Source organism: Triturus cristatus, chromosome 11, assembly GCF_964204655.1.
Source record: "Triturus cristatus chromosome 11, aTriCri1.1, whole genome shotgun sequence".
Classification (NCBI taxonomy): domain Eukaryota; kingdom Metazoa; phylum Chordata; class Amphibia; order Caudata; family Salamandridae; genus Triturus; species Triturus cristatus.
In genome coordinates, this window is record NC_140594.1 from 269,393,558 (window position 1) to 269,418,149 (window position 24,592).

The 24,592-nt window shown below is 49.0% G+C and overlaps 1 protein-coding gene across 5 annotated transcripts in view; it reads right to left on the minus strand.

Annotated features, from left to right (window-relative positions):
• MORC2 (MORC family CW-type zinc finger 2) overlaps positions 1 to 24,592 on the minus strand; it is a 403,660-nt gene that overhangs the window by 53,100 nt on the left and 325,968 nt on the right. For 3 of the 5 annotated variants that reach the window (XM_085634754.1, XM_085634751.1, XM_085634752.1), the window contains one exon: positions 9,412 to 9,514. In XM_085634754.1, coding sequence (XP_085490880.1) covers positions 9,412 to 9,514 — 103 coding nt within the window. The remainder of the gene's footprint in view (positions 1 to 9,411; positions 9,515 to 24,592) is intronic. The other 2 variants (XM_085634756.1, XM_085634755.1) reach the window with 1 other exon arrangement.

The window sequence follows — 24,592 nt, forward strand, 5'->3', positions numbered from 1 at the left end:
CTGACTTGGAGTTAACCCTGCTGGCCTGCCTGCTGTCCCCAACAATTGAGCCAAAGATGACTCGTCCTGCAACAGCTCGGCTTCCAAAAGCCTAGGAGTATTGCCAGCACTTCGAGGAGCAATCAGCATTTCCCGTGGAGTAGCTGAGCTACTTTCCTGCACCCTGCAGTCATCCAAGAAGGACCGTGTGGACTCCTGTGAGAAAGTGCCATCTTTCTTGCATGGTATGCCCCCACTTTTTGCTGAATAGCTGAATGTCCTTTGACTGAGTGTGCCCTGGACTCAGGCCCTGGGCACCTGATTGGCAGGAGTTCCTTCCCTAAAACCCAAATTGGCAAACCCTGGCCACATGTTAGCCCCTGGTAAATGGTATCCCTGTGTGCCATGACCACAACCTACACTGCCCTGGCATCCATCAGCCACCCCTCTAGCTGGGTGCCCTATGCCAGTGATGTGGGCACAGGAGCATGAGCTCTGTGCCCCTACAGTACCCAGGTCCATTCCTGGGCACTGTAAGTGCAGTGCTGCCATTTAAGAGTATATGGTGCTGGGAGCTCGTCAAACACGAACTCCACAGCACCATAATGGCAACACTGAAGACTAAGAAGTTTGGTATCAAATTTCTCAGCACATTAAACCCGCACTGATGCCAGTGCAGGATTTAATGTACAATGCACGACAGAGGGAATCTTAGAGATGCCCCCGAAACTAACCTACAATCCACATCTGGTCTGAGGGGCTGCCTAGGCTGCCACACAGCAGACATATTGCTGGACCCCAGGGTAGGGAGCCACCCGCTCTCCTGGGCCTGCAACAATGCACATCCTGGGCGAGGTGCTAGGTACCCTCCCCCAGGATGGGCAGGGGAAGCTTCAAAGGCATGCCGCCTTTGTGAGCTTCTCCAGGCCACTTGCTGTACTCAACAACTGGCCCCTACCGGTTCTAAACCCCCACTCTGGTGGGAAGACTGGCCGGAAACCCAAAGGAAGGACAGGGGGTGTGCCAGCCTCTGCCATCCCCACCCCTCAGGTGGGGGAGACTAGGTGAAACACATCCCTGGGCTCTCGCCATCTTGAAGATGGGGAGCCCTGCCCAATCAGGACTAGGCCACTGCCCCCTCCCACAGGAGAGTGGCAGGATAGGGTGTGTACCCACCCCAGGACAGGGACCCAGTGGTCCCTGCCCTTTACCTACCTGTAACGCCCCTAAATTTAGTATTTAGGGGCACCCTGAACCTTCCTTCCTCAGATTTCAGATTCCAAAAACAGCAAAGAAGATCAAGAAGAAAGAAGACCTGCCGTGCAGCTGCTAAGAAGAGGAAGACACCAACTGCTTTGGTCCCAGCCCTACCGGCAGGGTCGACCCTCGAACCTGCTAAATCCCGGCACCTCCTGTGGCCAGCAACCTCACAAACCCCGGAGGACCTGGCTACCTTGTGACTCTGAGCACCTAGGACTCCCATGAGCAGTGGCTCTGCTCAAAGCAAGTATCTAACCCCTGGCATCAGCCCAGAACCGCGAACCCTGCACACTCTGCACCCGCCAAGCCTGGCCTGTGGCAGAGTAGACAAAGACGCCGAGGACGTCCCCCCGGCGACTGCAACCCAGAATCCGGCACCCAAGGACCCACCTAGATGCTCCTGACGATGCCTGCAGTCTCAGAACCAGGGACCCCCCCAACCGCGATCAACAGAGGGTAAGATTTCCCGACACTAAAAGGGACCCCTGCACCCGGCGCCCTGCGACCCCCTGTGCCCGACTCCTGGGTACCTACCTATCCTCCAACTACCCAACTTACCTCTCAAAGTGGTGGTGGCACCTGAAGAATCTTCGTCCCCGAGCTTACAACCTTTGTTCGTCCTTGAGCTTTTCCATAGCCATCCATTGAGTGCCCGAAGGCTCAAAAGCACCCTGCACCCAGCCGCCCAAGTGGCCCTGGCAGTGCAACTTCTACTCCTACCAACTTCCCCATTTGCCCTGAGCAAGTGACCAGGAGCCCAGCTCCCACAGTCGCGTAGCCTGCTAGTCAGCAGCCACCAACCGAGGGCTCCCTGCCTTCCATAGGATAACATTGGGCCTAACTCACTCTGCACCTGGCTGCCCCTGTGCCACTGAGGGTGTAACAACTGTACTTACCTGACCCTGGGAGACCCCTGAGTCTATGCCCAGAACCTTAACTCTGCCAGTCGAGTACTTACCCAAAAGCCGATAACTCACTTTTCTTCCATAGGGTAACACTGACTGGTTCCTCTTGAAATTTCTTCTAAGTGTGGAGTTTCTAAACTTTAAAATATTCACCTAAAATCAACCGAGCAACAAAAACGGAAATACTCACCTGCTATTAGCAGAGATCCCAGTGCTGGATCTTGGTGCCCAGCACTGACCCTGAAAAGTACTTACGACCGTACTTACCACTAACTCAATTTTCTCCCATAGGAAACCATTGACTGTTTTCAGCGAAATTTCTTCCAAGTGTCGATTTTTGCAAACTACAAATATTCTTTAAAAATCGTACCAACTGTGAAAACGTAATTACTTACCTGTTTTAGATAGATGCCCCAGTACTGAGCCTAGGAGCCCAGCACTGGATTACAAAAGTAACGAGAACATACTTTACCCGTAACTTGAATTTTCTTCCATAGGAAACCATTGACTGTTTTTCTGTGAAATTTCTTCTAAGTGTCGATTTTGCAAACTTATAAATATTCCTTAAAAATCGCCTGTGTAACTTAAACGCAGTTTCTCAACTGCTTACAGGTGGTACGCTAGTGCTGGATCTAGGATCCAACACTGACATAGAAAAATGTAACCATAACCCCACTTACCTGCTAAGTGAATTTCCTTCCATAGGATAACATTGGTAATTTGATTAGAAAAAGTTTGTCAACTTTAAAAAAAGCAAAATATTGCTTAAAAATCACAACAGTAACTAAAACTAATTCACTCACTTGTTTCCAAGAACTGTCCCAGGACTGAATCTAGGATCCAGTCCTGGAGTTAGAAAAGTAATCCTGAAAGTAATCATTTGCACATAACTTAAAATTCCCATTGAGCTCAACGTATTATTGTGTTTGAAATTGTGTTGCCTATTGCAACAAACTGTAACTATTACCTGCAAAAGTCAATTGCCTATTGCAAAGTATTTAACTAAAACATCTCATTTTGAGAAAGTATATTTTGATACCTATTGTTGGTTTTAAAATAAAACAACCATATATTTTTTATACAAACCATTGGCTTAGAGTTCAGTTCTTGAGTGTGTGAGACCATTTGCTGACTGAGTGTGTACAACAAATGCTTTACACTGTCCTCTGATACCGCCTTACTGCTCGACCAAGCTACCACTTTAGAGAGTAAGGTTATATCCAACTTTAGCCTCTGCCAAACCTCTGGGGACTGTGGACTCTGTACACCCTGTACCTATTTGGGAACAGTATATACAAAGCCACTTTCTTACATTGGTGGATCAGCGGTGGGATACCAACTTGCATTTGTTGGATTACTTGGCTACCATCTCATCACACGACAGAACTCTTAAAATTGCCTTTAGAATTCTGATTGGTCTTTTCCAAAATACTAAAACTCTTGTCAGGGCCATGCTTAAGTCCCATTAGAATTTTAGAAAAATAAAAGTCACTATAGTCAGGGTAGAGGATTAGAACTGTCAGTTTAGAATGACTCAAATAAACCCAGCTATTAGTGAAAATAATACCATGCAGGACCAGGTGGAGGAGCTCTACCTCACACCTTACTTACACTTGTCTTTCAAGGAATTGAGGTCCCTATGCAAACTTAAAAATTTACCAATGGGCCTGCATCCAACCAAACTAGGGCTCCAGGAGCTCTTGGCTGAGTATGCTAAGGACCACCCATCTGAACATGGTGATGGCCAGTCAGATGAGGAAAGGGAAGAAGAGGAGGAGGATAATAACTCCCCTCCCTTAATCCCTAGGGAGGAAAGGGCCCCCATACCCTTGAATCTAAGAATCAGCATCTGGGAACCTAGAGATCACACAGGTGAACCAGGTGCCAGAGAGTTCACTGGGGGACCCACCAGTAAAGAGGACAGCTTTTTAGCAAAGCTGGCCAAAAGGTTGGATCTAGAGTCCAGGCTCCTGGCTTTAGAAAAAGAAAGGAGAGATATGGGTTTAGCACTCATCAATGGTGGCAGCAATAATAAAAACAAGGAAAGGGAGGAAACTTCTGATCCTAAAATCCCCAGAGGGATTGTTCCTAAATTTGAGGAAGGTGAGGACATCACCAAATGGTTTACAGCCTTTGAGAGGGCTTGTGAAATAAGAAGAGTAAAGAAACCTCTCTGGGGGGCACTCCTGTGGGAACTGTTCTCTGGTAACTGCAGAGACAGGCTTCTGACCCTCTCTGGCGCAGAAGCAGGATCCTATGACCTCATGAGGAAGGCTCTGATTGAGGGATTTGGATTCACTACTGAGGAGTACAGAATTAAATTCAGGGGGGCTCACAAAACCCAGTCCTGGATTGAATTTGTAGACTTCTCAGTAAAGACACTGGATGGTTGGTTAGCTGGTGTGAGAAAGTGCCATCTTTCTTGCATGGTATGCCCCCACGTTTTGCTGAATTGTTGAATGTACTTTGACTGAGTGTGCCCTGGACTCCTGCCTATCAGGTTCCTTCCCTAAAAACCTAAAACCCAAATTGGCAAACCCTGGCCACATGTCAGCCCCTGGTAAATAGTACCCTAGGTACCCAGGACCTTGTGACCATGGAAGGCCTCTAAGGGCTGCAGCACTCATTGTGCCACCCTTAGAGGCCCTGTACCCTAACACACACACACACTGCTCTTGCAGGCTAGGCTGAGTGTCTGGGTACAAGACAAAACAGAGTCGACATAGCAGACATGCCTGTGTGCCATGCCCACAACCTACACTGCCCTGGCATCCATAAGCCACCCCTCCAGCTGGGTGCGCTATGCCAGTGGTGTGGGCACAGGGGCATGAGCCCTGTGCCCCCTACAGTACCCAGGCCCATTCCTGGGCACTGTAAGTGCAGTGCTGCCATTTAAGAGTTGGTGTTGGGAGCTCGTCAAAAACGAGCTCCACAGCCCCATGATGGCAACACTGAAGACTGAGAAGTTTGGTATCAAACTTCTCAGCACATTAAACCCGCACTGATGCCAGTGCAGGATTTAATGTACAATGCACGACAGAGGGCATCTTAGAGATGCCCCCTGAAACTAACCTACAATCCACGTCTGGTCTGAGGGGCTGCCTAGGCTGCCACAGAGCAGACATGTTGCTGGACCCCTGGGTAGGGAGCCACCCGCTCTCCTAGGCCGTCAACAATGCACATCCTGGGCGAGGTAAATGTAAATTGTAAATGTAAATTTGATACTTGTATAGCGCACTACTCACCCGCAAGGGTCTCAAGGCGCTTGTACGAATACCGCTGTGGAACCCATCCTGGCTTTCCCTGTGAGGCGTCCACTCCTGGGCACCCCCAAGGTGGAGGCCAGGCATCCTTAGCGTTGTGGGGGCCGTTGTGGAGATTAAGCAAGCTATTGCCCAGAGTTGCAGAGTGGGACTCCATGATTGGAATAGGCACCGAGGCGAGAATTATCAGGTCCGTGGAATTTTTGAGCCCAAGACCCGCCGAGGCGGGGAATTGAACCCTGGTCCCGGGCTAGACCTCTGCATCAGGGTCTGCCGCTCTAATCATTGAGCCACACTTTTCCAAGGTGCTAGGTCTCCTGCCTCAGGATGGACAGGGGAAGCTTCAAAGGCATGCCGTCTTTGTGAGCTTCTCCAGGCCACTTGCTGTACTCAGCAACTGGCGTGAGACCATTTGCTGACTGAGTGTGTACAACAAATGCTTTACACTGTCCTCTGATACTGCCTTACTGCTCGACCAAGCTACCACTTTAGAGAGTAAGGTTATATCTAACTTTAGCCTCTGCCAAACCTCCGAGGACTGTGGACTCTGTACACACTGTACCTACTTGGGAACAGTATATACAGAGCCACTTTCTTACAACTCAGGTGGGGGAGGCGAGGTAAAGCAAAACTCTCAGTTCCCATCATCTTTCGGATGGGGGGACCCAGCCAACCAGAGTGAGGCATATGCCCCCCTCCCAATGGAGGGTGGCATAATAGGGGGTGTATCTACCCCAAGGAAGAGACCCATTGGTCCTGACCTTTACCTATCTGTAACATCCCTAAATCTAGTATTTAGGGGCAACCCAGAACCTTGCCTCCTCAGACAAGTACCGACTAAGAAGAAGAGAAGAAGAAGGACCGAAGAGCCATGCTGAAACTAAGAAGAGGAGAACGCCCACTGACTTGGCCCCAGCCCTATCGACCTGTCCTCACCTCGAACCTGCGTCATCGAAATCCTGGGGTGTCCTGCAGCCAGCAACCTCAAGAACCCCGAGGACCTGCCCTGCCTTCCACAAGAAAGAATGTCTCCCGTGAGCACCAGATTTGCTCATCAAAAGACTCTGGCTCCGGCCAAATCCGTGAGTCTGCACCACTTTGCACCCATCGCCTACGGCCCGAGTTCGAGTGGCCCAACAGCACGAGGAGGTCTCCCTGGCGATCCTGACCTGAGTTCTGGTGATCTCTGACCTGCCTCGAATCTCCAAGTGAAGCCTGCAGCATCTTTCTGAAGGATCCCCCCCCCGACCGCAACCAGAGCTGGTAAGAAAACCCGGTGCCTAATGACACCCCTGCACCCGACGCCCCATGGCCTTGGGTGGCCCAACCAACGGTGTCCCAGCATCCCCAGGCATTCCAACTTACCTCTCCAATGAGTGGTCACCTCCAGAAGATCTTCGTCCCCAAAGCTGCAGTCTTTGTTGCAGCCGGAGAATCCACATTGAAAACATTATGGCACGCAACGCTAAAACAGCACCCCCCACCCAGCCGCCCAGCGCAGCAGCAGGTGTACTTTGGGTGTTGTCTCGGATCCCCCTTGCTCTAAGCCTAACTCCAGGAGCTTTGCTCCCACAACCCTGTGGTCTGCTTGTCAGCAGCCACCAACCGGAATCCCCTATTCCCCGTTGGATAACATTGGGCCTCAGCACTCTGCACCCGGCCGCCCAAGTGCCGCTGAGGGTGCATCCTTGACCCTGGGGGAACCCTAGCTCCAACCCCAGAATACCAACTCCCACAAACTTGTACTTACCTCTGAACCGATAACTCAATTTCCTTTCATAGGATTGCATTGACTGCTTTTTCCTAAAAATTATTCTAAGTGTGGAGTGGGTTTTGTATGAAACATTGAAAAACTGCTTTACTTACCTTTTCTCTAGGAACTGTCCCACTGTGATATCTCGGTATATCACACATAGTAGAAAAAGTAATCCATAAAGTAATGTGTAAGATATTCAAAAGTAATCTAACAGTAATTTCCACTGCACTGAAAAGATTTACAAACCTGTAATAAAGTCATTTTCATTCAGCTTGCTTGTATTGTTCAACCTGCCTTGAGAAGGGCCATTTACACTTAACTGTACCAGGCTTGCCTGGATCTAGAAAATAAATATAACTAAATAATATTTTTATACAAATGAAATTGGTCTGAGTTCAGTCTTTGAGTGTGTGACATCGATTGCTGATTGAGTGGGTACAACAAATGCTTAATACTACCCTCTGATAAAGCCTTACTGCTCGCCCACACTACCACAAATGGAGAGTAAGGTGCTATCTACTTTTACCTCTGCCTACCTTTGGGGTTCCCCTGGACTCTGTGCACACTATACCTCATTTTGGTATAGTATGTACAAAGCCAGCTTCCTACGCTCCCTAACAAGCTTTATGGAGATTGCCTGAGGTGTTGAAGGTGAACTGTGAACAGGCTTTATGAGGTGTCATTTTGAATAGAAAGATGGATAGGTTTATTGTGGAAGGGCGTTATGATATGGCATGATTGGGTATGATAATGGCATATGTAGAGATGTTGAGTAATGCAGCATAATGAATCATGCTAATTTGGAGTGGCAGTTGTGACTATGGTAGTCTTGTGAGGGTAGGAACGTCAAAGGTTTATGCTGTGTGTGATATGTTGTAAGAAAAGCATGTGGTTGTCAGCTGGCGTCCAATGATGAGGTGGTTGGGGAGCAGTATGGTTTGATGGGGTAGCTATGCGTGGCGTGGTATGGTATGCTAAATTAAGAAGAATGATAGTGTGGTCTACTAAGTTATGGTCTAAATGAGGTAGACCATAGGTGAGTGTAGCGTACAGTGTACAACTGCGAAAATAGGAGAACTAAGAAGGGAGCAAAAGGCATAGGGTGTGATAGGGGAGTGTTGTCTGGAGCTGATCTCACTCTGCAAACTTGGGTGAGAAGAGAAAAGGCTCAATGGTGAAGATGCAGTCCTGAAACAAGGTGACATAGGACTGAACTCTGGATACCCAGTCTGCTCACCATATGAAAACTTGATTATAGACCATGTTAACCAGTCAAGGCATTCACCTTAATCCCGAAGGTCTAAGCGTGTTCACATGCTTTGAATCAATGCATGTGTTTCTCTGCTGACAGTTCATGAGCTCAATTCAGAACATGTTGCTAAAGTTCCGCAGAGAGACATCATAATAGTGAAATGTGGAGTTCTCCATTGAAGACAATGGTGCAGAAGTAAGATATAGCCTGCTGCCATTGAAAAGTCAATTCCCAAATCCACAATCTCTGATTCTCCCTCTCTCCTGCTTCTCATAAGGACATCTGAAGCTGTGTAGTGGAGCGAAGGAGAGAGAAGCTGTGCTATGATAATGGAAAAGAGTTCCCCGTCCTCTTCCCATGGCTCACAGTCACAAATCTGCAGTATGGAAAAGCCTCCCAAAGCTGTCTCTCTCTGCCATGCCAAATGTGACAAAGCCACTAAACAGAACTGAGGAATAGGGAGGGCCTTCACAAACACACCCTCACTTTAGATCACAGACCCTTTTATTCATTCATTTCAATAATGCATGCACCTGGCAAAAACTCAACAGCCGGAGCTCTGAAAGAAGAGGGATGAAAGATTTTAAGACCACCGGAGTTTTTATACCCCTAGTTTCTCGATGGAGGTTTCTTTTTGTCAATTAAGTAGATATTCAATTAGAACTCAAGTCTGCTGCAGTGGTGGGATACAATGACCCTTAAAACCCAGCTCCCATGTTATTGCCTATCATCTAGGCTTGACCTTTATCTAAGGTCAAACCAATAAGGTTGGCTTTAATGATTGGCACAATTTGTTGCACCAGTCTTTAAGATTAACTAAAGAACAATCTGAAGCACTAGTTTGCTTTCACCTTTGCTAGGTTTGAGAATCTGTTAAGTTCCAGTTAAATACACAGAGAACATAAAACATATATTAATGTTCAGCATAATGGTATCTGCATACAGGCATAGAAAAACATATTCCATCTAGAAATCAACATCATTTTTGTTACTTACTAAACTTACCAGAGGAAAGGCCGTCAGTTCTTCAGCACTCATGGTGCTTAGTTCACTTTTGGAAATCGGAAAATTTGGAGGCAAGAAATACCGTAAACAGTTTCTGAAATGGGAAACAAACAGAAAATACATATGAAGTAATGTGTCATCCTTTTTTGTCAGAAGTGTTTGTCAGGAAAGAACAAGCTACTTACCTTCAAAAACACCTTTTCTGGTAGAGCCTCTATCTAACCTCAGATTCTGTTACATCCTATACTTCTTAGTCCTGGCTGCTCAGCCTGCATGAGTGTGATGTCATGGAATGTTGGGTGTGTGTGCATGCTTTGAAGAAGTGGATCAGTTGGATTGAGTGTGGCTGAGTGCTGTTCCCGGTGGGGCACCCTGTACCATCTTATTTGAACAATAAATCTACTTAAATACATCTCTGGCTCCTGGTCTACCTATGACGACAGCACTTTCATCAGTTACAAAAATGGCGACGATTTTTAAAAGAACCATGCGTGAAGAATCAAGAAACAAGGAACTAAAAGAAGACGGCCAGTGTCTGAAAAGAAGTTTGAAAATTAAGCCTGCGCAACGCCTTGGATGCCCCACCGGTGTCTTTTCCAACAGACAGTCCTCAGAGGTATGTGTTTGGCGTTGGACATTATCTGGCTTGAGTGGTTTGAACCCTGCCTGGAATTGTAGTTTGAATACAAACTGAATGAAATGAGCGTTTTTGCTCTGGGATTTTGATTCAACTATCCTCATGTAGTGACAGTTGTCACAATGCCCGTACGACATATTGAAGACCAGAAGATATTTAAATGTGGGGTTTAAGCTGTATGTCAGTCTGAAGTCATCAGAAGATGTGAAAGGGAGGCATGAAATGAGTTGTGTCGTAAAATACAGCGAACCGGCAATGAGGGTTTTGAAGCAATGCAGGGATGATGGACCAATCAATTTGGCTGGGAGAGTACATCGTAAAAGCATTCTGAAATCAGGGGCCATGAGTCGGGTCCCATGAAGCGTTTGGCAAATTTCACGCTTACATTTAAGTCGACGTGAGATCAGAGTGCAAGTCTGTTGACAAGAGACAACGGAGAGAACTTGTGCTTTCGTAATTAAATCTGCGTGTTTAATTTACGTGATTTACATCATCTATAAAGATTGTAAGAAGGCATGTTATGGATCGTGTTGGATCATCAATCTGAACTATTTTACAAGTTCCAAGCTGCGTGTGGATTAGTAGTGACCAACGGAATGGGTGAGGCATTTGTTCTATTATCTTGCCAGTTTAACCGCCTTCGTCTTAAAAAAAAAAAACAAGAGTCTGTTGAGCATTATTAACCAGGCGTGTTGCAGTTAAGAAGGACAAATAGCGGCGCACTTGGCTGTGATGTTTCTACTGCGTGGGAGACACGTGTAGATTTGGGGAAATTAGTGCAAGCTATATGAAGGAGAACGTGGGATAGCAACTGCTAAACTGTTAAACGATACTATTTCCTTTTGAATCCGAGGGGATTCGGTGCACGCGCCACTCATCTTCATCTTACTCCTGTTTGCCTCCTGCATTATTGTCTCCTGATGACGTCTGCATCATTGAGCAGAGACAGAGAATGCACGTTTGTGCCGTGAGCCATCCGCCGCTGCGTTGGTAACGTGCCGCCATCTTGTGGAGGTCTGCAGTCATTGTTTTCCTTTATGCTCTACGTAAAATTTTTGCCAACCACGTTTTTTTTGTTGTTAAGGTTATTTGAGTTTTGAATGCTTTGTTGTGACAGTCCAATATCGTATGCTCTTCAACTTTTTACACGATTTGCCCACGATATTGCTGCATCTGATAAATAACTTCTAAGACTTGTTTTTGAGGGTTGTTTTTGTAGATGTTCAATTTCCACGTGATGAGTTTCTCATCGGAGCATGGCAGATGGTGTTCAATCCACACTTAAATTGATGACAACGGTGACTACTTTTGTGTTGTTTTAGTTTATTGTTTTTGGGTAAAATCTGCTAAACAAGCAAGAAGAAATTTACATATTTTACCTACACAGTTAATGCTTGTTGTACTGTGGTGATGTTATGCATGACCCTTCATCCTAAATTTAATGTGAATTTACTTATGTATTGTTTTAGCAACTAATGTTATTTACATGCTGTGATTTTCTATATGTGGTCTGGGGGTATGTACTGTGTTTTGTATAAGCATGTTTTGTGGGTCGTGTACCCCGTGTTGTATTTTTTTTTGTTTTTCCCTTGCACGTCAGGGTTGCGTTGGGAATGTCCCATAAACGTCATGGTTGTCTTGGGAAAATGTTTTGCCCCGCCCGTTAAGGGTGCGTTGGCAGTGTCCCTCGCACATCATGGTTGCGTTGGGAGCATCCTTCACACGTCATGGTTGTGTTAGGAATGTGTTTTGTCTCGCACGTCATGGTTGCGTTGGCAGTGTCCCTCGCATGTCATGGTTGCGTTGGGAGTTTCCTTCACACGTCATGGTTGTGTTAGGAATGTGTTTTGTCTCGCACGTCATGGTTGCGTTGGTGATGTCCCTCACACGTCAGGGTTGTGTTGGGAAGGTGTTTTGCTTTGCACGTCAGGGTTGCATTGGCAGAATACTCATTATTTAGTTTTGTAGTTGTCGAGTGCATATATTTTATCTTTTGTCTTGCCCGTGTTGCTAGTGCACTACTTTAAATTGTAATGTTTTGGCGTGCACTACATTTTTGTTCTCCCTCACACGTCATTAGTGTGCGTTATTACATCCATGCTGGAACATGTGCAATTTGTTTTTCTTTCATGTTCTTTGGCAGAGGGAGATAGGTGTGTTGTGATGTTTCTTTGAGTGTGCTGGGTGATTGTGGTGATCGCATTTTCCCTGTGGTGTTCGTCAGGGTGTACTGGGCAAGGTTGTGATTGCATTTTCCCTGGAAACTTTGCCATATGTCTAGATTGCACCCTGCCTGAAACATGTGCAATTTTTATTGTAACCTTACATGTTTCATTACCATTCTATACGAAGAACACTATTATTTATGCTATATGTTCTTATGTGAACTATAGAGAAATCATTATCGTTTATCATTTTTGATCTTGTCGATTTTAATATCCGAGAATGCTAATTGATTGATGTTGAGATCTAGGTATGCATTTACTTATCTACAGTGATTTTTGTGATCTAATTGATTTGATTTCCTAGTGACGAAATGTGATATTGTTCCTTCAATTTGCTTCTTGTTGTTTTAATTGTTTCTAAAGGAAGGAGATATGTTACATCCTATACTTCCTAGTCCTGGCTGCTCAGCCTGCATGAGTGTGATGTCATGGAATGTTGGGTGTGTGTGCATGCTTTGAAGAAGTGGATCAGTTGGATTGAGTGGGGCTGAGCAGCAGAATGCTGCTCCCGGTGGGGCACCCTGTACCATCTTATTTGAACAATAAATCTACTTAAATACATCTCTGGCTCCTGGTCTACCTATGACGACAGCACTTTCATCAGTTACAAAAGATTCCTACATTTGTAAATTCTCCCAGGCACCAGACTGGATCCTGAGAATTTTTATAGAAATTCCCTCACACGTTAATAGCTGGCATTGTGCAGCTGGGTCCCACTCAGATATGACCTTGGTACCACAATATCTACTCCACCTCCATGTGCTGACATCAATTTATTTCTAATCTCCGTCTGCACAGTGGGATGCAGAGCACATACAAATCAAAATATGCCATTGTGCAGATCACTAGATTGGGATTTTATGAATGGACTGTGTAGGAAGCTGGCTCTGTATATACCATATCAAAGTAAGGTATAGTGTGCACAGAGTTCAGCATATCCCCAAAGGTATAGCAGAGGCTAAAGAAGATAATACCCTACTCTCTTTTGTGGTAGTGTGGTTGATCAGTCAGGTTTATCAGAGAGTAGTGTTAAGCATTTGCTGCATACACTCAGGCAGGAAATGATGTCACTCACTCAAAGACTGAATCCAGACAAATTGTTTGTATAAAAAGTTTAGTTGTTTTATTTCTAGAACCAAGATTTACTTAGTAGCATGTAAGTTATACTTTTCATACAATGTTACTTTGCAAAATACAGCGAGCATTGGTTTTGTAGGAACAGTTAAATCACAGGGGACACTGTTCCGAGATCAGGGTGCAAAGTGTCACCCACTCATCCAAAGGAGAGATTAAGAGTAGAGTAGATAGTGAGAGGAAGAGGGAAAAGAGAGGCAGAGGTACATCCCCAGTATCAAGGATCCAATCCCAAAGGGGAGTGCCGAGTCTTGCCTCTTAGTAGCCCTTACACACCCCGAGGGATGTCATGCTTCATCATTGGGCCTTTGCTCCTCGTCGGGCCGGTGCTGCAATGCTCGATGGGCCCCCCAAAGGGTCACTTTCACAGAGATCTTTTAAGAGAACGGCCGTCAGGTGAGTGCGGGTGTGTGGGGTGGATCCAGTGGTGGAAGTGGTGAAGTGCATACAGTGAAAGATGCTCAAAGTTAAAACTGCCTGGGAGTATCCACAGGAAGAACTTTTAATCGCGTGGTACCCCTGGTAGACCAAAAAACCAGAGGGTAAGTGAGTTACTGTGAGGCTTAATGTGCCTGAGTAACTATTACAAGGTCGACATGTTCGACGCCTGGTTTGTCTAAGTGATCAGTGGCGTTTCTTCAGTTGAGATGATAGTGCACGTGAAAATGGGCTTCCGAAGTGGGGATGGTAACCCGCATAAGTGAGCGGTATCTTGGGGCTAACCACAGAAAATAGTTCCCTACTATGTGGTTAAAATCTCGACTGTAGATATGCCCAAAACAAAGAAGTACCTAAGGGGGATAACAAATAAAAGAGAGAGAAAAAATTCCTGTGTCAAGCGGGGGCTCCTTTCCATGGGGAGGTGGCTGATGACTGTTACAAGATACGACATAGTCATTATGAGTCTATATCATTATGTTTTACTGTATGTTGGTGCAATGTGTCTTTTCGGCGCTACTACGTATAGCGTGCTACGGGTCACCGATGATTGTTGATGTAGAACATCGTTGTATTGTCTGTTTGTATCAACACCTTCTGGCTGTACAGTTTTTTCTGGAAGGCTTTCAGGGCTAGGAATACGGTCTTCCACTCCAGGTAGTTGATGTGTCTGACCGCATCCGCTGGAGTCCACAGACCCCTCACTCTGAGCTTGTCCATATGTGCTCCCCATCCTTTCTGAGATGCGTCTGTGGTGATGGTCACCGTTGGATTTGGTGGTGTCAAGGGCTTCCCTATAGTTATGTTCTCCCTGTTCCACCATGCTATCTCTTCTTGCACCGCGTGCGTTACAACCACCAGATCCTCCCAACTTCCGCTTGCCTGTGACCATTGCTGTTGCAGCCATTCCTGCAAAGGCCTCATGTGTAGGCGTACATTGGGAACTAGGTGAATGCATGACGCCATCATCCCCATGATCTTGCTCGCTGTTCTCACTGTCAGAGCTTGCCCCTTCTGGTAGAGGCACGTCTCCTTCAGCAGGGTCAGTGTTCTCTTGTCGCTGGGCATCACTGTTCTCTGTAAGGTGTTGATCTTTTCCCCCAGGAAGATCTTCACCTGTTCTGGTTCCATGGAGGATTTCCCCCAGTGTATTGAGAATCCCAGCTTTGTTAGTGTGTTTGTGACCCGCTGTGCGTGTTCCTCGCACTTTTCGCGTGAACTTGCCTTTATTAGCCAGCCGTCGAGGTAAGGGTATACATGAATGCCTTCCCTCCGCAGGTACGCTGCCATTGCCGCCAGGCATTTTGTGAAAACCCTTGGTGCGGACTTTAGCCCGAATGCCAAGGTTGTGAATTGGTAGTGTTCCTTGCCAATGGCGAACCTTAACAGACCTTTGTGCTGCCTGTTCATTGGGATGTGCAGGTAGGCATCTTTGAGATCCACGGTGGACATGAAGTCTCCGTCTCTCATTTGCGGGAGTACCTCTTGTAGGGACGTCATTTTGAATTTTTGCGTCCTTACGTACTTGTTTAGGAACCGTAGATCCAGGATGGGCCTTAGTGTTCCGTCCACCTTTGGTACCAGGAAGTAGTTTGAGTACACTCCCTTGTTCCTTTCTTTGAAAGGTACTGGCTCTATGGCATTCTTTAGGAGTAGTTCTTGTGCTTCTTCTACGAGTTGCACTAGCTCCTGTCCTGAGTGCTCCCTCCTCTTTGCTTTTCTGTTTGATGGTTTCCTTTCCAACTCTATACAGTATCCGAACTGTATGATGTTCAGTATCCATTTGTCTGTTGTTATCTTTTTCCATTCTTGAAGGAAAATTCTCAGTCTGCCGCCTACTGGTGTTGCATGTTCGTTGGCGTTAGTCTGTGTAACCCTCTCGTCTTTGATCTTTTGTGCTCCACCCTTGGAGGGTTTTTGTGGGTAAGCACTCTTTCCCGTGTGAAGTCACTTTGAGGTGAGTTGGTCTCCCCCTCTGCGTCTCTGGCCTCGTCCGTTCCCCCTGCTCCGAAAGGACTGGCCCCGAGGCTGGTATTGCCAGTGTTGTTTCTGCTGGGCCTGCTGCCCGTGGTTGTCGCCCTGATGGGCCTGCTGGAATGTTTGGGGTGACGTTCCCGGCTGGTTTCCTCCTCTTCCGTAAGGTCTCCGTGTCGGGGTACCTCTTCTCATCCCTCTGAATTGCAGGGCCCCCATGGACCTTGCTGTTTCGTTCTCCTTTTTGATCTGGGTGAGTTTTTCATCCACCGGTTGTGAGAAAGTGCCATCTTTCTTGCATGGTATGCCCCCACTTTTTGCTAAATTGCTGACTGTACTTTGACTGAGTGTACCCTGGACTCCTGCCAATCAGGTGCCCAGGGCCTATGTTCCTTCCTTAAAACACACAAACTCCCAATTGGCAAACCCTGGCCACATGTCAGCCCCTGGTAAATGGTACCCTAGGTACCCAGGGCCTTGTGACCAGGGAAGGCCCCTAAGGGCTGCAGCACTCATTGTGCCACCCTTAGAGGCCCTGTACCCTTACACACACACACTGCCTTTGCAGGCTGAGTGTCTGGGTGCAGGACAAAATGAAGAGTCGACATGGCACCCATCTCTGTGTGCCATGCCCATCACCTACACTGCCAAGGCATATGTCAGTCACCCCTCTGGCTGGGTGTCTTATGCCCATGGTGTGGGCACAGGAGCAGGAGCCCTGTGCCCCTACAGTACCCAGGTCCATTTCCGGGCACTGTAAGTGCAGTGCTGCCATTTAAGAGTACATGGTGCTGGGAGCTCGTCAAACACGAGCTCCACAGCACCATAATGGCAACACTGAAGACTGGGAAGTTTGGTATCAAACTTCTCAGCACATTAAACCCACACTGATGCCAGTGTGGGATTTAATGTACCAAGCACCCCAGAGGGCATCTTAGAGGTGCCCCCTTACAACTAACCTACAATCCACGTCTGCTCTGAGGCTGCCCAGGCTGCCACACAGCAGACACGTTGCTGGACCCCTGGGTGGGAGAGCCCCTGCTCTCCCGGGCCTGCAACAATGCACATCCTGGGTGAGGTGATAAATCTCCTCCCCCAGGATGAGCAAAGGAAAGCTTCAAAGGCCTGCCGCCTCTAGGAGTTTCCCCAGGCCACTGCAACCCCCCACTCTGGCGGGAAGCTTGGCCGGAAACCCCATACAAGGACAGGGGATGTGCCAGCCTGCCCACCCCACCCCTCAGGTGGGGGAGGCGAGGTGAAGCACATCTCCGGGCTCTCGCCATCTTGAAGGTGGGAGGCCCTACCCTATCAGGATTAGGCTACTGCCCCCCTCCCACAGGAGAGAGGCAGGATAGGGGGTGTACCCACCCCAGGACAAGGACCCATTCGTCCCTGGCCTTCACCTACCTGTAACGCCCCTAAATCTAGTATTTAGGGGCACCCTGAACCTTCCTTCCCCAGATTCCAGATTCCGAAACTACAAGAAGAGCGAGAAGAAAAGAAGACCTGCCCTGCAGCTGCGAAGGAGAGGGAGACACCAACTGCTTTGGCCCCAGCCCTACCAGCCTGTCGACCTCGAACTTGCTCCTGCTCCAAACCCGGCATCTCTTGTGGCCAGCAACCTCAGAAACCCCGGAGGACCTGGCTACCTTTGAACTCTGATCCCCTGGGACTCCCATGAGTAGAGGCTCTACTCAGAACCTACCTTTTACCCCTGGCAGCAGCCCGGAACCGCGAACCCAGCCCACTCTGCACCCGCCAAGCCTGGCCGGTGCCAGAGTGAACTAAACCCACGAGGACGACCCCACGGCGACTGTGACCCCGAGTCCGGCACCCAAGGACCCCCCTCGACTATCCTGAAGAAGCCTGCAGCCTCAGAACAGAGTGCCACCCCAACCGCGATCAACTGAGGGTAAGATTTCCGACATCAAAAGGCACCCCTGCACCCGGCGCCCCACGGCCCTCTGTGCCCAATCCCGGGGTACGTACCTATCCTCCAACTACCCAACTTACCCCTCGAAGTGGTGGTGGCACCTGAAGAGTCCTCGCCCCCGAGCCTGCAGTCTTTTTCCAAACCGGAGATTTCCCATAGAAATCAACTGAGCGCACGACGGCTCAAAAGCACCCTGCACCCAGCCGCCCGAGTGGCCCCGGCAGTGAAAACTCTACTCCTTCCTACTTCCCCACTTGCCCTGAGTAAGTGACCAGGAGCCCAGCTCCCACAGCCACGTGGCTTGCCCGACAGCAGCCACCAACCCAGGCCCCCCTATCCCTCATAGGATAACATTGGGCCTAACTCTCTCTGCACCCGGCCGCCCTAGAGCCGCTGAGGGTGAAACAACTATACCTACCTGACCCTGGGAGACCCCGGAGTCTGTGCCCAGAACCTCAACATCGCCAGTCGAGTACTTACCCTTAAACCGCAAACTCTATTTTCCTCATAGGGTAACATTGGCTGGCTTTTTCCTGAAATTTCTTCTAAGTGTGGACTTTTCAAATCTTCAAATAATCACCAAAAATTAGCCGAGTGACAAAAACGAATTTACTCACCTGCTCTTAGGTGAGCTCCCAGTGCTGGATCTTGGTGCCCAGCACTAACTCTGAAAAGTACCCACAACTATTCTTACCTACTAATTTTTCTTCCATAGGAAATCATTGACTGCTTTTCTATGAAATTTCTTCTAAGTGTTGATTTCTGCAATTTCTAAATATTCGTTAAAAATCGTATAACATCTGAAAACGTAATTACTTACCTGTTTTGGATAAAGGTCCCAGTACTGAGTCTAGGCACCCAGTACTGGATTACAAAAGTAACGATAACCTACTGTACCTGTAACCTACATTTCCTTCCATAGGGAATCATTGATTGTTTGCTCTGAAATATTTTGTAAGTGCTAACTTTTAAAATAGCTAAATATTAGTTAAAAATCATTACAGTACCAAAGTCGACTTTCAACAGCTGATTCTGAGAACTGACCCAGGACTGGATCTAGGATCCAGGCCTGGAATTACAAAAGTAATCTATAAAGTAATCTGTTGCATATAATTTGAATTTATCATTGAGCTCAATGTATTGTGTTTAGAAATAGAGTTGCCTACTGCAACTACTTGTAACGGTTTACTAAAAAGTCTATTGCATATACAAAAGTATTTTTATGAAACATCTCCTATCGAGAAAGTATATTTTAATTCCAAGTGTTGGTTCTAAAATAAAACAAGCATATATTTTTTTATATACAAACCATTGGCCTAGAGTTCAGTTATTGAGTGTGTGGAACTATTTGTTGACTGAGTGTGTACAACAAATGCTTTACACTGTCCTCTGATACTGCCTTACTGCTCGACCAGGCTACCACTTTGGAGAGTAAGATTATATCTAACTTTAACCTCTGTTAAACCCTTGGGGTCTGTGGACTCTGTACACCCTGTACCTATTAAGGAACAGTATATACAGAGCCACTTTCTCACACCGGTGCCCCGAACAGCGTCTCGCCGATGAAAGGGGGGTTCAGGATGTTGTTCTGAACTTCTTGCTTGAAGCCTGAAATCCTGAGCCAGGCTTGCCTTCTTTCTGTTATTCCAATTGCCATCAGCCTGCTTGATGTTTCTGCTCCATCCAACGCTGTTTAAGGCAAGAGTTTGCTATATTCTTTTCTTCCTCCACTAGGTGCGCAGCTCTTTGTTGGTATTGCTCGGGGAGGTGCTTCATCAGTTCCCCCATTTCTTCCCAGTGTTGGTACTGGTGCCTGTTCAGTAGGGCATTGGAGTTCGCCATGCGCCAGTGCATTGCCGCGTTTCTCTCTATTTTTCTCCCCGTCAGGTCCATCCTCCTGCTTTCCTTGTCTGGAGGTGGTCCAGAGGTTGCTGGGACATTTGCCCTCTTCCTGGCAGTAGATGCAATGATTGAATCTGCTGTGACGGATCCTTTTATGTATGGAGGGTCCTGGGAGGAGTGTTTATATTTTTTCTCCGTCCTAGGTGTGATGGACCTGCATGTTGCTGGGTCCTTGAACGCCTCGTTCCCCTGGTTCATGACACTCTGGAGCATAGGGAGGAAATGGCTCCTAGTTTGGATAGGGAGCAGTGTCTCCAGTAAAAAGTCTGCTTTAGGCTTTTCTTCCTCCAGTTAGACACCAAAAGCTGCAGCCGCGCTTTTGACTACCATGTTGTAAGCCCCTATGTCATCTGGCAGCGAAGGCCTCGAAGGGTAAGGCTGCACAGGCTCTTCTGGATTTTCGACGTCAAGGTCCTGCCACTCCAGGTCATGCGTCGTCGACGGTGCCGAGCCGTAGTTCGATTGTTGTTCCTCATATTCTTCACCCTCATAGTAAAGGTCTTCTTCTTCCTCTCCGGGAGTCTTCGACAGTTCTTCTGCTTCACCCTCATAGTAAAGGTCTTCTACTTCCTCTCCAGGAGTCTTCGACAGTTCTTCTGCGTCGAACTCCTCCTGTTCCTCGACGATGATTGACGGTGGTTTCGTTGGGATAGGGAATTTTTTCATCTTCTCGTCAAACTCCTTTTTCCTTTGAAGGATGCTCTCCATCTCTGCTTCGAGCCTCCTCTTTTTCTTCTCCATTTCGGAGGCGTGTTTGACGTCGAGCGTAGGTCTTTTCGACGGAGCTTGTGTCGACGCGACTTTATCTTTCGAAGTCGAGCGCCCACTTTCTTGGCCTTGCTTCGACGACCTTTGCCTTTCGGCGGTCTTCGGCACCTGGGAGTCCTTCTCGAAGGATCCGCCGGTCCTTTCGTCCTTGGATCCACTCGCGGTCGTCGAAATTTTCGTCGCCGGTGTTCCTTTCGAGGACTGACTCCGTTTTTCGAGAGTCTGACTCTGTTTTTGGGGCGCTGTCGAGGGTTTAGTGCTCGACGACTCTCCTACCTTGTCAGACGTTTTCTTATCGGTCTCTGCGACTGTGAAGTCATCAGGTCCTTCGGCGACGTTGTCTTCGTCGTCGGTGGAGAGGCCCAGTTCGTACAGTGTTGGGGCCTTCCCCTTGCCCTCCATGCTGTAGTTGGCTCTCCTCTGTCTCTCTCTCTCACCCGGAGCGTCTTCGGTGTGAAGGCCGAACAGGCGTTGCAGTCCTTGCTCTCGTGGTCAACTGGCAGGCAAAGGTTGCAGACCGAATGTTGGTCCTTCTGCGCGTATTTGTGGTGGCAGTTACGGCAGAATTTAAAAGGGGCTTTGTCCATTCCTGCGCTCAGTGTCCCTGAGTGCGCATTCTCCGTTGGACGTCGAAGATCTCGAGGTTCTCCTCCTTCTTCGTCGTCCCGGCTTGTTGCTCTTCCTTTCTGTAGTCTTCCTCAACTTCTTCTTCGATGAAACTCATGCTTTTTCTTCTTTCTTCGCCAAAAAACTCTGGAGCTTCACGGTGACGATCCAGACCCAACGGCGGAAAAAAGAATCTGAAGATGGCGCCCCGAGGTGGGACTTCCGCAGGAAGCAGGTCGACGTCACGAGAGGTGCACCAAATGGTGGGACGTCGACGCCCACCTGGGCTACAATAAATAAATAAATAAATGACAAAAGAAAGACAACGAATCCGGACCCAACCACCAGACCGCGGAATAATGCACAGCATTGTGAATCCAGAAAGATTCACACTGCAAAACTGTATTTACACAGTGCTTAGTACCCCTGAGGAGGAGTTTAGGGACAGTTATGCAAAACAATGCATTACTTATGGTCTGATATTACTCAAATCTACAGTTTGGAAGCACCAGTTTATCAGAAAACTATTTGCACAGTTTGTAGCAGTCTCGCTCATAATATGTGTAATGCATGTATGAAATAATGACTTACACATTCACAGTGCTTTCTGTCACAAACTATGACCTCATTGCACTAAAAATCCACTATTCTCCACTGCACCAACCAAATTTAATTCTGTGGCTCTCAGGGTACACACAGCCCTCTGCAGTGCATTAAATAAGAGGTTTCATAATGTACTATATAGTGCATTTCCCACTGAGTAACAACTTTTTAAATGTATTTTTTATTTAAGCTACTCATTATTTTATATGTAGATACCCGATGGCGAAAGATCTAAAAAACAAACAAAATGGGGGGGCGTGGCTTGGCGCCGACCGTAATGGCCGCCTGACTACGGAGCTCCGCCGGAGCTAGGGCTCAAAAACCCGTGAAATCCGACTAAAATCCGGCCATTCGGATGCTGAACAAAGGAATCGCCGTCGGAAAGCACCAGGACACCTGGGAGCCCTCGGAACCGTGGTTGGCTCCACTGTGGCAGCTTGTGGGAGCTGGTGGAGTTCGGGGCCGGCGGCGCCTGGAACTGAGCGCGGCTCGACCACGGCCGCGTGAGCGCGAAGACCGCGCATTGCCCAGCTCGCAGCTACTGCCGATTGGGGAGAGGAGCACTGGGATCCATACGCGCTTCTGAGAGCTCTGCCATACACAGCGACGAGGGAAAAACTCGCGCTGGTGTCGGACAGGGCGTACATGCTGCTCTGGGCACCGGGAGGTGCGAGAGACCCTGGCGAGGCCTGGAGGTGGAGCGGGCCGCGAAGTTGAGCTGCCTGGGCGTTGCGGTTGGGTCGGGGGTGCCCACGGAACCCCCCGCAGCGCAGTGAAGGCGGCAGCGGACTAATAAGGCGCCATAGGTGAGGACCTGCGGCCATCGAAGGTTCCGCGGAACGAGGAGAACCCGCGCAGCGGTTGCCGGGGAGCTTCAGTGGCGGCCGCGGATCTGCACGACGGGCGTTTGCGGCTTCAATAACCCAGCGGTAGCAGAGATTCAGTAGGGAAGGGGATTCGCGTTCCCCCCCTGTCCATCTAAATCCGTGCCTGGGAAGCACACGAGGAGCGGCTGGAGGGCTCTGGTGTGACCCGGGCCACGAAGACGCAGGACGACACTCCACCGGTCGGGGGGAGTTGTGCCCCGGGTGCGATCATGCTCGCTGTGCCTGGGAGAAGAGGCCCAGAGGACTCCCCTGCCACGTCTCCAGCGGAGCAGGTTAGCAGCACGTGCAGCGGTGGGGAGCACGGTGCGAAGGCGTAGGAGTCCCCGGGAGCCATCCAGTGCACCTTTGGATCTTCGGCGTGACGGTGAGCAGTGGACACTGAGGCCCCCCCCCCCCCCCTGACCGCTACAGAAATTAGGTGGCAGGACTGAGTGAGACCATGTGGCATGAAAATACGCCTGGAGCCCCTCTGGAGCAACTACGGTGTGTAGGGGAGAGGCAAGGGGACCGCGTAGCCAGAGCTGGCGGCAGGGACGGCCAGGACGGAGTTGTGACCCTAACACCTGCACCGCTCCTGGTTGAGTGGGGCCGGGGCACGATATAGAGATCGGCCGACGGTGAGGCCGCCCCCCGAAGGGGCATACGAGTGGAACCTGTGCGGCCGGGACACCGAGGGCGGCCGGCTAGCGGCCGTCACACAGTCATGAGGCCTAAACACGGAGCCACCGTCCAGTCCAACAAGCTAGACAAATACGCGGTTCCCAAGTCGTCCCAACCTCTTGAGGAGGGGGGACAGGAACGGACAGGGGGAGACGGAGCCGTCGCTGCAGTCCATCATGCCAGCCATCACGGGACTGGGTACCACCCTCGAAACCAAAATGGACAAGATGTCGATAGAAATCTTATGAGGGCTGACATGCAGAAAACAACAGCACGGGTCAAAGAAACGGAATCCAACGTCACAGACCTCCAGACGACTACTAAACGACTGGAGGAGTGAATAAATGTTTTGACTCATCAACACCGCCAAATGGCGGCGAAGCTCGAGGACCAAGAAGGGAGGGCCCGACGCAGTAACATTAGAGTGGTGGGGGGCCTGGAGGGACCGAGTGTGGACCTCTTCCTGGAGGACCTCATAATAAATCACCTCAAGCCTAAAAAACTCTCCTCGCTCTTCACGGTGGAACGGGCGCACAGGGCACTGCTCCCGAAACCAGGGGCGGCACCTAGAACGATCATAGCCAAAATCCTGAACTACAGGGACCGGGACGCCATCCTACAGGCCGCGAGGACTAAGGGAGATGTGCAATACGAAAATGCAACTATCCGATTTTTTCCGGACTTCACTCTTAAGGTCCAACAAGAGCGGCGGTCCTTCGAAGGGGTGAAAGCCGCCTTGCGGCAACGCGGGATCAGGTACATGATGTTCTTCCCAGCGAAGCTCAAGATTCTTGTAGACGATGCCTCGTTCTTCTTCACCAGCCCTCAGGAGGTGCAGGATTGGCTGGATGGGCCGGTCAACCGCAGGAAGCGCCCCACGCATCCCGCGAGAACGACGGAACCCGCAACCCGAATGGACTTACCCGGGGGAGACGGAGCGGCCCGTGAATCACGCACTGATCGCGATTGGCGATCGCGGTCTACTAGCCCGGTCCGGGCACCATCAACCCAAAACTCAGGACTATAGTGCTGCTGCTCCCCACTCTGGAGAGGACTTCAAAACCGTAACGTACAATGGGGGGGGGGGGGGGGGCCCATGCCCCAACTAGTCAACCGGGGGTGGGAAGGGAAGTTCGGACACCCACAACACACCCTATGCTTGTTTTTAAATCACTGGGAGCTCCGGGTGCAGGGCGCGAGCCAGCGACAAATAGCACGGAAGGGGCTGTCCAGCTTATTGGGGCGCCGGGCACTATAAGGGTCCATGACAGTATCTCTTGATCCCGTATATGGCAACTATTCAGTTCAACACAGGGGAGGGGCCCATGCGGCTGGAGTCGGCTACTGATCACTTCCCCAAGGCACAGTTGTTAAATTTAGGGGCGATAGGCACTCTGCTGGTTGG